General features: G+C 38.3%; 1 protein-coding gene across 2 annotated transcripts in view; it reads left to right on the forward strand.

The window, feature by feature from the left end:
• Scn11a (sodium channel, voltage gated, type XI alpha subunit) overlaps positions 1–12,033 on the forward strand; it is a 191,791-nt gene that overhangs the window by 144,080 nt on the left and 35,678 nt on the right. The window contains exons 18-20 of one of the 2 annotated variants that reach the window (XM_013515079.1): positions 8,212–8,322; positions 9,036–9,153; positions 11,038–11,192. In XM_013515079.1, the coding sequence (XP_013370533.1) occupies positions 8,212–8,322; positions 9,036–9,153; positions 11,038–11,192 (384 nt within the window). The remainder of the gene's footprint in view (positions 1–8,211; positions 8,323–9,035; positions 9,154–11,037; positions 11,193–12,033) is intronic. The other variant, XM_013515078.1, reaches the window with a different exon arrangement.

The following is a 12,033-nucleotide window of genomic DNA, read 5'->3' on the forward strand; positions in this document are numbered from 1 at the left end:
GAGGGTGTCTGAGGCTTTGCCTGCCTTGCACGCTGGTCAGGGAGGCAAAGCCCAGACTCATTGGGCTTCCTGAAGATGTCCAGGGCTCAGCCCAGCCCAGGCAGATCCACCATGGGTGTGGCAGGTAGAAACTGAGGCCCCAGAAGGTGCCTGAGGTTTCTCCTGCCTTGCACGCTAGTCAGGGAAGCAGAGCCCAGACTCACCGGGCTTCCTGAAGGTGTCCGGGGTTTAGCCCAGCCTGGAGCAACACTCTATGGGTGTGGCAGGTAGCCACCAAGGCCCCAGAGGGTGCCAAGGTTTCACCTGCCTTGCATGCTGGTCAGGGAGGCAGAGGCCAGACTCACCGGGCTTCCCCAGTCACAAAGATTTTATCATGTTTTCTTTCAAGTTTTCAGTGATTTATCTGGTTCAAGTCTATGGTCCATTTCAATTTAATTTTTGAATATGAATGAGATAAGGTATTTTTTTCATATATTGATGTAGGTATATATTTCTTTGCTATTCTGTTTCATTAAACTCTCTTTATACTAGTACCAAAAGTATCTTGATATGTAAACTTATAGTGAATTTTGAAAGTGAGTAATGTAACTATATTAGTCACTGGGACAAAATACCTGACATCCACAACTTAAAGAAGGAGATGTTTTGTGGCTTATAGATTTTGTGATTTCACTCCATGGTCAGCTGGCTTCACGGCAGAAACTTCAGAGCAGAAGGACATGATGAAGCTAAACTGCTTAGTTCATGGTGTCTGGGAAGCGGAGTAGGGGAACAATGCCAGAGAGCAAGGGGCTAGGGACCAGATATAGTACTGAGTCATACCTGCATGAGCCACTCGCACACACCCAGAAGTGTGTTCCCCTGGGTACCTCCAAGCCAGTTAAGTTGACACAATCAGTCTTAATGGCCACACAAACTTTATAGGGTGGCTATTATAGTGAAAATGTTTCATCTGCAGATGAGGTTTAATAGGATAGTTGGGAGGTCCTAGTGACTCATTCCTAATAAATATAGTATGGGGTCTCTGTGAAACTTCTTCAGGTCCTGAGGGAAGAGCCACTACATAGGACTAATTCTGGTCTTTTGGATAGTGAGACATAGACTATGAGGCTATAGGCAGTGCTAGCAAGGATACCTGAATGACAAAGCACAATTATCTCTTGGGCTGTAGGGCTCAGTGAGCAACCCAGTGACGATTCCATTCTCCAGGGAGAGGAATGTCTTAGTATCTCAGTCTTTACAGGGCTAGTCAAGTTCCAAGGACATGGGGTACTAAAGCTGTTTGGCTGGCAGAGTGACATGTCTCAGCTCAACTTGTCTACATCCCTAGAACACATGAAGCCATGTCATCTTAGCCCAGGGATGTATAGCTGCGTGGTGTGGCCAAGAAACTTACACCTAGGGGGGCAGTGTGCCACTTCAACTCAGACCTGGGTGCTATGATTACTCTGTGTGGCTGAGATACTTTTACCACAGGAAGTAATGCACATCTTCAGCTCTAGCTCTGAGGAGCAGCGTGTAGAGGCCATTGGGAAACTGGGTCTCAGAGTGGCAGAGGTCCCTTCATTTTTGAAAGATAGCTTCTCTGGCTATAAAATCTTTCATCACAGTTTTTGTTTTGAGATTTTGAATGTCATCCCACTGCTTTCTGTCCTTCATTATTTCTAATGAGGAATCAATGTCAATTTTATGGGGATATCCTTTTACATGGTGAGCCATCCTCTTGCTACTTTCAAGATTTTTATCTTTGTTTTTGTTTCTTGGTATTTTTATTATGATATTTCAAGGTGTAGCTCTCTTTGTGTTTTTCTTAGTTGGAGTCATTGAGCTTCTTCAATGTTTTGTTTTGTTTTTGTTTTTTGTTTTTCTCCGGTACCAGGAACCGAACTCACGACCTTGCGCTTGCCAGGCAGGCGCTTTGCCGCTGAGCTAAATCCCCAGCCCCAGCTTCTTCAATGTTTAGATTAATGTTTTCAATCAAACTTTGGGAGTTTATAGCCATTATTTATTTTTTCCTCCTTTTTTCTCTCATTTATATTGGTGTACTTAAAGGTGTCCCATGTTCCTCCGAGAATCTTTTTGTTTTTCTTTCTTTTTTTTTGTCTGTGTTCTTTGCATTGCATATTACCCATGATCCATCTTTAAATTCATGAATTCTTCTGAAAGTTCAAATAGATTATTAGTCTTTCTAGTAAATTTTTCATTTGTTATTGTATATTTAAATTCCAGAATTTCTGTTATGTTTTTTAATCATAATTTCTTTTTATTGATATCCTGTATTTGATTATGGTTCACAACCACAGGTCTAAGATGAACTGTTTTCAAGGCTTTTTTGGTCTCTTCTTATGATCTCTATTGTCTGCCTTATTTTGGTATCACATTCAGATTTTAGGGTCAAATACTAGAAGATAATTGTTTTACTGTCTTTTAGAGGACATGAGAACAAACATGCAGAATAAAAACATTTGCATTATATAGGAGTTTTGGTCAGGGGATAGAGAAGGAACAGGATGGCTTGCAAAATGACACATGTTAACTTAGTTTAACCAATCTTATTGGGGCAGAAGGAATATAGTCCCCAGGATAAATTTCTCAAAAGTGACTTATTGTTGATTTTGCTCAGCTTATTCCCTCTGCAGATCTTCTCTAGTCTTTAACTATGCATTCTAGAAGCTTTGGAGCATTTCCTCCAATATCCTTTCCTCTTTACATTCATATGTACTCTTCCAGCCAGAGTTCTGCACAGCAAGTGACATTGAGCATTTCTTCATGTATTTATTTGCCACATGTACTTCTTCTTCTGAGAGGTACCTCTGCATTTCAATTGCCCATTGATTGGGTATTTTATTGGGCAATATAATTTTGAGGGGTTCTTTATATATTCTAGGTATTAGTCCTCTTTCTAAGGAATAGCTGACTTCAAAAATTTTACCTGTTACATCATCTAGCATATTGTTTCTGTATCAACATTTAGATCTTTGCTCCATTTTGATTTTGGTTTAATACATGGTTTAATATATGGGTCTAGATTCAATTTTCTGCATGTGAACAACCAGTTTTCCTAGCACCATTTACTAAAAACGCTATGTTTTCCTCCAGTGTTTGTTTCTGGTCCCTTAGTCAAAGATAAACTAGCTGAATTTCTTGGGCTTCTTTATGCATCCTCTACTCTGTTCCATTGATCTACTTGTCTGTTTTTATGCCAGTGCTATGGTCTTTTTTTATTACTATAGTTTTGTCCTATAACTTGCAATCCAGAATTTTGATGCCTTCTGGTTTGGCCTTTGATTATCCAGGATTGCTTTTGGTGTTCTGTGTCACTTCAGGTTTCTGATTTTAGAATTGTTTTCTCTAGTTCTATGAGGAAAGCTGCCATTGTTCTTTTTGGAATTGTATTAAATCTCTATATAATTTTGGAAGTATGGGCATTGACAATATTGGTTTGGTCTTCTGGTGGAGTTTTTTGGGTCTTCTATATAGAGAATTATGTCATCTGCAAATAATGATAATTTGACTTCTTCCTTTCCTACATGTATACCTTTTATATCTTTCTCTTGCCTGATTGCTTTGGCTAATGTTTCAAGTACTATGATAGGACTGGTGATAGTGGACATCTTGTCTTGTTCCTGATGGCGGGAAGACAAGGAGAAGCTTTCAGTTTTTCCCCATTTTATATGATGTTGGTGGTAGGTTTGTTACAAATGACTTTCATCAGGTTGAGATAAGGTCCTTCTGTACCTATTTTCTTTAGGATTTTTATCATGAATGGATGTTGGATTTTGTCAAAGACTTTTTCTGCATTAATTGAGATGATCACGTGACTTTTGTTGTTATTTCTGTTTATTGATTTGTGTATGTAAACGACCCTTGCATCCCTGGGATGAAGCCTACTTAGTCGTGAAGATGTATGACCTTTTAGGTGACTTGTTCCATTCTGTTTGTCAGTATCTTATGAGGATTTTTACACCTATGTTCATTAGAAAGATTGACCTGTAGTTCTTTTTTTTTGTGTGTGAATCCCTTGTGTGATTTTGGAATGAGGGTAATGCTAGCTTCCAGGAATGACTTTGGGAGTACTCCTTCCTTTTCAATTTTATTAAAGAGTTTGAGGAATATTGGCGTTAGATCTTTCCTGAAGTTCTTGGAGAATCTGGCAGTGAATCCATCAAGTCTTGGGCTTCTCTTAGCTGGTAGATTTTTTGTTACTGTTTCAATTTTATTGCCTGTTATTTGCTGATTCAGGGTTTTAAAATTTTCTTGGTTCAGTTTTGATAATTTGTATCCATCTAGGAATCTATTCATTTGTTTTGTATTTTACAATTTATCAGAGTATAGTTTCTCACAGTAGTTGCTAAAACTATGGTTTCCAATGATGTCCATTGTGATTTTCCCTTTTTCACTTCTAATTGCATTGATTTGGATTTTTTCTTTCTTTATTTTGCTAAGATTGGTAAAGGGTTTATCTATTTTGTTTATTCTTTCAAAGAACCAGTTCTTCAAGTCTTTGATTATTTGTAATTTTTTTTAGTATCACTTCATTAATTTCTGCTCTGATCTTTATACTTTCCTTCCTTGTACTAACTTTGGGCTTGGATTGTTCTTGTTTTTCTAGGACCCTGAGATCCATCATTAGATTATTTATTTGGGCTCACTCTATTTTTGTGATGTAGGTATTCACAGCTGCTTTCCTCTTGAGACTACTTTCATTGTGTCCCATAAATTCTGATATATCATACTGGGATTACCATTTGATTTTAAGAACTGGATTCTTCCTTGATATCTTCTGTGACCCACTAATTTTTCAAGAAAGAAATATTTTATTTCCTTGTGATTGCATAGTTTCTGTAGTTTCCTTTGCCACTGATTTGTAGTTTCATTGCACTACCAATCATTGCATTGTAGTATAGTCTGATAATATTCATGGGATAATTTCAGTCTTTTGCATTTACTTAAGCTTTATTGGGTAGCATGTGGTCTACTTTGGAGAGAGTTCCATGTGCTTCTGAGAAAAATGTTTATTCTGTTTTTGTTGGGTGGAGCATACCGTAGAGATCTATGAAGTGCATTTGTTCACAGGTTTGGTTCCACTGTTATATTTCTTTATCGATTTTTTGGTCCAGTTGGTCTGCCTATTTGTGACAGTGGGGTATTGAGGTCCTCAAGTATAATTGTGGTGATGTTTATTTAATATTTTATGTTCAGTCAGGCTTGTTTTATGATATTGGGTATGCTGGTGTTCTGTGCATATATGCTTAGAATTTATATCTTTGTGTTGTATTGTTTTCTTAACCAAAATATAGTGACCTTCTTTACCATTTTTGATTAGTTTTGGCTTGAAGTTCACTTTGAAGGCAGGATAGCTAGGCCTGCTTGTTTTCAGATTCCTATTGCATGGGATGTTGTTTTCCATCATTTGACTTTTAGCCTATAAATTTCTTTTTGGATTAAATATGTTTTTGGGTTAAATATGTAGCATAAGGTTAGCTTTTTCTCTTGATCTATTGTGCTAGTCTGTGTCTTATAATTGGGGAATTGAGACTGTTCATATTGATATTCATTATTGAAAGCTGTCAAATTCATTTTTTTGTTTTCTTGTTATTTTTAAGGTATCTCTGAATGATTGGTCTCTGACACCAGTTCTATCTTCTAATTCTGAATCTCTATTCTCACATTAGCCACTTCTGCTGCCCATACTTTTAATAGAATTTGTAGTGTCCTGGATTTCTGTTTGGTACCTTTTTGTGGACTCTTAATTTTTTACTAAAGTGTTCATGATTTGTATCATTTTGTTTAACTTAGTTAGCTTTTTAAAATGTTTTTTAAAACTTTTATCTAGCTTTTTATTAGTATCTTTTGTAACCTTGCTGATTGTTTGGTTTGTTAAGTTCATTAACTGCTTAGTTATATCTTCCTTCAGCTCAATAAGCACTTTATTGATCTGATTTTTTTTCTGATCTCTTCTGTTACCCTTTTAAATAATTTGGCTCTGTGGCTGTTAATTTTTCTTCCTCTCAGTGCCCCATTTATTAGCTTTCAGGGAGGGGAATGTTTGGAGTCATTCTGTTGTTTTGTCTCCTCATGTTTCTGTTATTGGGCTTTGCTTGTGCTGAAGTTTATGGGTTGATTATAGTGGAAGACTTTGTTGTTAGTATGGAGCCTTTTCTAGTTAGTATCTACAGTGGTGCACTCTGGGTATGGTTAACTATGGGCCATTGTTCTGTCCCAAGATCCAACCCCTTTGTTTAGTTGAGAGGGAGGCCTCATTGTATTTGGCCCAGCACACAGTTTTCCAGGAATGGGCTCCAATATTGTTAATGACACTAACGCAACCCAGATGCTGGCAATAGCAATTACATCAGTGAGAGTAATACTAAGGAAAACTTAGTATTGACATAACCTGAGAATCAGTAATGTACCACCCTTATCTATAGAAATCAGGTTTATAAATATAGTATAAACACTAAGACAAGCCAAATATTGACACATAGTGGACATCTATTTAATGCAACAACTATACCTCCACTAACAACAGAACAGTATTAAACAGTAATACTGTAGAGCTAACTATCTAAGGATTTATAAAGCTTGATGGTCATACTAGTAAGGATAAAGGGGTCAGGGAACTGGAGAATAAAAAAAGTAGAATTTGAAAAATCAGTCAGTGGAATATGAGGGGAATGACAAGTGTGATAAAGGGTCCTATTGAGGAGTAAAAGGAAATTAATAGTATTAGATAAAAGTAACAAAAAAGAAGAAAGAAGAAAAAGAAGGAAAAGGGAAACAGAGCAAAGTGAAAGAAAAATAAGAAGGTAAAAAGAATTAAAAGAAGCAGAGAAAAAATGAGGAAAAAAAACTAACCCCAAAATACCAATGAAGGAAAAAGAAAGAAAAAAATTGAGTTCTCCCACTTGAAAAATCCTCTTCCTTTTGAAGGAGTGGATTTTTGCAGGATCTGCAATCTTAGAATCTAGCAAGTCATGATTTTCTTTGCTTAGCTTTACAGTCAGTGGGTTTATGAGAAGCCCACCTCTGTGCTATACAAGTTCCTCTGTCCTATACCCCAGACTGTGGCAACTGTCTAAGCTGAGGTGTGTCCTTGCTCACTTGTTAGGTGTGGAAAGCAATCAGACCACCTGTCTCTGCTGGATGTTAGTAGTGGACTGGGGTTCAAGCAGACTGATGTATTTAATGCCAGTACTTTAAGCCCTCACCACCTCTGAAAGCCACACTTGCCAGGCCTGTTTTCTTATCATAGAGGCCAGGATCTGTGTCCTTCCCTCTCTGAACTTAAACTTCAAGAGTGTGGGGGGGTCCTATTTCTAGCCCAGACCCCCTTTGCAACAGTCTCCTACAGTTGTCTCTCACCGAGTCACTGTGGGAAAGTAACCCTGGAAGGCTTGACGTAGAGTTGTTCTGTAGTTTTTCTCTGGCTCAGTCTTAAACAGTTAACCCCTTCCCCAAATGGTATCTGATTAAACACTCTGTGACAATGTTGTGTGCTGCATTGGGATTCTTCTCCAGCTCCAGTCTTCCATGAAGGAGTTGTTTTCAATGTAAAACCCCACTCTGGTTTTGTAGGTTACACTAACCATGGGCTTTTACTGGGGCTGGTGCTCTTGATCAGGTCCATTATTTCTCCCTGCTGTTGCTGACTCTCCAGGATTTACCTTCTCTCCACAATCAGGTCAGTTGGTTGGACAACACCTCTGCTGACCCATGTGAGAGAAAACAGAACAGGGTAGGCTTGGAGTTGTTGGATAGTTATGGTCAGGATGTGGAATTCACAGGTGTGGAGTGGCTCACTCTATTTTTACATCAGATTGTCACTTGATTGTTGATTTTTTTTTACTATGTTATGGCACTGTATATCAGTACTATTGATTAAATAATTAGTTACCTAGTTATTTAATTGAGAGAACACATTTAAAATATATTAAATCCCCATAGAAGTTTATTCTCTGAATTATTTGGTAAATTTTGTTCCTATTTTGATTATATAACTTTGCAGTAAGTTTCAGTATCAGTTTTGTCTAATTATTTTTCCAGAATTATTTCATGCTGAGTTTTTCTAGGAGCAGTTTTTTAAAAAAGATAATGTCAGAGACTATTTTCCTGATAAACAGAGAGTGAAATAGACATCAGACTTGTTTCATCTCATGTGCAAGATTTCCGAGGAGAATATTAATTTTCTTCTGTGCATCTCTCTGTCAGGGCTATGACCTTCATCAGGAAACCAAGAAGCCCGTCAGCCCAGGAGTTCAAAGTATGGAAATTGATGTGTTCTCTGAAGGTGTTTCTTTGACCACACAGAATCTCCGGAAGGTAATTTTCCTAGGATATTGTCAGGAGGGATATGTGACTTATCTACACACTGACTCTAGAATAGCCATTATGGAAAAGTATCACAATTAATGCAGAGAAAATGGCCAGAACTAAGTCTTAAGCAGGAGTGTAGGCCACTTTCTTAGCTTTTCTACTATGACCTTTGAGGTGGACAATACTTTGTTTTGGTGGGCTTTTCTGTGAGAATTGCAGGATGTTTAGTCATATCTTTGCCATCTAGATGCTAGTAGCATCTCCAAGTTTTGATGATTAAAATGTCTCTAGACTTTGGAAGATGTCTTTTATGGGTGAAATCAGTGAGAACTGGCCTCAGCCTATTAATCCATGAGCTGAGGTATCTGAAAATTATAGTCTCAGTAGAATAACTTTCTCATTATCTGCTTTCCCTGATTGAGGTGAAGCAGCCTGTCAAGGTTATGGTTTGTAGATAGGAAAGGCTGAGTACTTGTCTTCATATGCTTTGTCATTCCTCAGCCTTAGAGAGTAGGTAGATAATTCTCTCCTAAGGTCAAGCAGATCAGCACACTTAGAATAGGACCCAAAAGGAGGGATGCCTACTCAATACCTTTCATATCTAGAAGACTGCCTGTTTGGTATTATCTCCAACAAAGCAGATGATAAGGAACTAGGCACTACCCTGGTGAGACAGAGTATTAGTAACTGACTCTTCTTTCCTCTGTTATGATGTGCAGAAGTCTGATGCAACCAGTATGCTATCAGAATGTAGCACTATTGATCTGCAGGGTCCTGGTGGAAATTTATGTAAATTGGTTGCCTCCCAAAAGCAACCAGAAAGATGTTTGCCCAAAGGTAAGTGGCAGTATTCTTGCATACAGTTCAACAAGTCTGAATGGGAATTTTCTTTGTAGCTTTGTGGTTTTGGTAGATTCCTTCCTTCTAGTTCTGTTAGGGACAAAAGGAATGAAATGGCACTCAGGGATTTGTGGGACAATTATTAGGTACAGGCAGAAAGGTTTTTAGGAAATTCTTGATTTAGGTAAGCTCTACTCACACAGGCAGGATAAACATCCTAGAAATTTTTTCCTTATAAAACCCACTAACAAATGCATCTATCACTTTGTATAGTCCCTGGTACATCCATTGTTAGAATGTTTTTGAGGTCATAGACCAAAAGAAGTACTTGGGTATCATAGTTACTATTATCAGCTTAGGGTTTAGACTACCTGAGTTTAAATTCTGGCTCTTCCACTTACTAGTTGTATATCTTGATCAATTTAGTTAACTTTTCTGTGCCTCATTATAAAATGAAGATGACAATAATATGTACTGTACAAGGTTGTTGTGGGTATTAAATGAATAGATACAAATCCCTTAGAAGAGCACTTGGCATATAATACATATAAACAACAATAAGTGCAGACCTTCCTGATGTTTTGAGTAGATGTAGTGACTCCTTCCTATAAGCCTTTATTATTTCTTATATTTATGGTAGGGAATTTATTTGTGTGTGCCTCTACCATGAATTTCTGAAAATGAAGGCACTGACCTAGCCTTGTATATGTAGTGTGAAAATAGAACCTGGCCCAGATACTGGATTTAAATCAGTAAATAAGTGACTTAACAAATGAATAAAGACATCTAAAATAAAAAGTTTCTGTACAAGTTTGGAACCAAACTAGGCCCAGAAGGGATTTCAAATTCGTAGTTCAGGTTGTTTGATAGTCCCAAGGCTGGACAGAGGCCAGTTTAAGGATTTCCAGTGTCCTGGTCCTTAAAATATGCACAGGATGTCAACGGTGGAGAGAGAGCAGGTGGGTTTCTAGAAGAAGAAAGAGTAGGATAAAAGGTTGGAAGAAATAGTCTTATAAAAAGATGTACAACCTCTTGGTTTTCTGAAAGATAGAGGGAGAAAAGGAGTAGAGTGAGAACTCACAGTGGTTTAGGAAGACAATGAGGAAAAGAGTGGAATGTTGTATTCACCATGAAGTAGGGATTGTCAGAATTTGAAGAGGAAGAGGAGACAAATTGGGAAGGATAATGTGATCCACAAGCTAGAAGCTTGTGTATGTTAAGAACAAATGTTCAACTATTTGAAAATACCTCTGAAGTTGGCCAAATTCTTTTAAGTGTGGCTTGGATGATTCACAAACCCTATGACCATGTTTGTCTCATTCCTTCCAATTCTTTGGGTACAATCTGTGTGCTATTATCCAAAAATTTGTTTCATAATAAATAGCCACACCTCAGTGGCATACAATAAATGAACATGTATGTCCATGACTTGGTTGACCTATGCTGGGTATCTGCTAAGGTTAGATAGCTTTATCCATATGAGTGTTATTGGCTCCTGGGAATCAGAGATCTAATGTGAAATCAATTGAGAAACTTGTCTTGCTTCACATGTCTACCACCCTTTCCCAAAACCAATGGGGTAGCCTAAACATGCCTTCCCTATGGAGGTGGTGCAAGAGGGCAAGTGGAAACATGCAAGGGTTTTTCACAGCCTTAGCTTAGAACTAGCATACTGTGACCATAACTCCACCTTACTGGTCAAAGTGAATCACATGGAGGAGCCTAGATTTAAGGAGCTGGAAAGAGATTTGACCTCTTTAATTGGAGAAGCAGTAAGTCACACAAGACAAGAGACATGAATATGGGAAGGAGTGAAGAATTGGGGATATTAATTCCATTGACTGAGGCACTAATGATAGTACTCATGCTGATTCCTTTCAGGCCTGAGTTCCTTCTTTCTATGCTGTAAAAGAGACAAGAGAAAGTCACCCTGGGTAATTTGGTGGAACCTGCGGAAAACCAGCTACCAAATAGTCAAACACAATTGGTTTGAGAGCTTTATTATCTTTGTGATTCTGCTGAGCAGTGGGGCACTGGTAAATTATTATGGCCTTGTGGGGACATTGGGTGTCAGGAATCTAGGGCCCCTTTCATGGGTCTGTGAATGTGGGGAGAGTAGTCACAAGTGGGATTTTTACTGCTAGTTCCTTTAGCAGGTAAAGTTTTGCATGATTTATACAATCACACTGCAACTGTGAAATCCCCATGCCAAAGATGCTTTTACCTATGGTGAAGAATACTTCAAATCAGTGCTGTAAAATGATTTCTAGAATACAGCCCTTAATCCCTGACCTCTATCCCTCATCTTGGAGGATTTCTCGACCCTTCCATTATACCCTATATATTTCTTCTCTCAGATAACAGTGTTTTACCCTCCTGTCTTAGTTACTTTTCTCTCATTGCTGAAACAAAATACTTGACAACCAAAATTAAGGAAGGAAGAATTTATTTAGCTCACAATTTGTAGAAGTTTCAGTCCATAATCAACTGGCTCCAAGACAGGATGGCATGGCAGAGGGGCAGCCATTCATGGTGATGGAAGACAACAGAAGCAACAAGACCAAAAGGGGGAAAAGCAAGCCTCTTTTCCTACCTTATATTGTAAGCAGGCTACCTGCCCTAGGGCAGATGTAGCACTCACATCATCTCCGTGCCCACCTCTTCCACAGGCTGAGGATGTTTGCAAAGTGAGGACCCTGGGTCCATGCTGAGTCCCTTAAACTTTTAAACTTCTCAAGTTGATGCTGTGAATCTACCATTACAACATCCTAGGGCATAACTACTCACTTTAGGGCATGTTCTGTACAGCCTAGGATGTAGAACTGCTGAGTCACTTAGTTAAGCTTCTAAACTTCTCAAATTGACACAATGTATCAA

This window comes from Chinchilla lanigera, unplaced genomic scaffold, assembly GCF_000276665.1.
Source record: "Chinchilla lanigera isolate Chin_1 unplaced genomic scaffold, ChiLan1.0 scaffold00026, whole genome shotgun sequence".
Taxonomy (NCBI): Eukaryota; Metazoa; Chordata; class Mammalia; order Rodentia; family Chinchillidae; genus Chinchilla; species Chinchilla lanigera.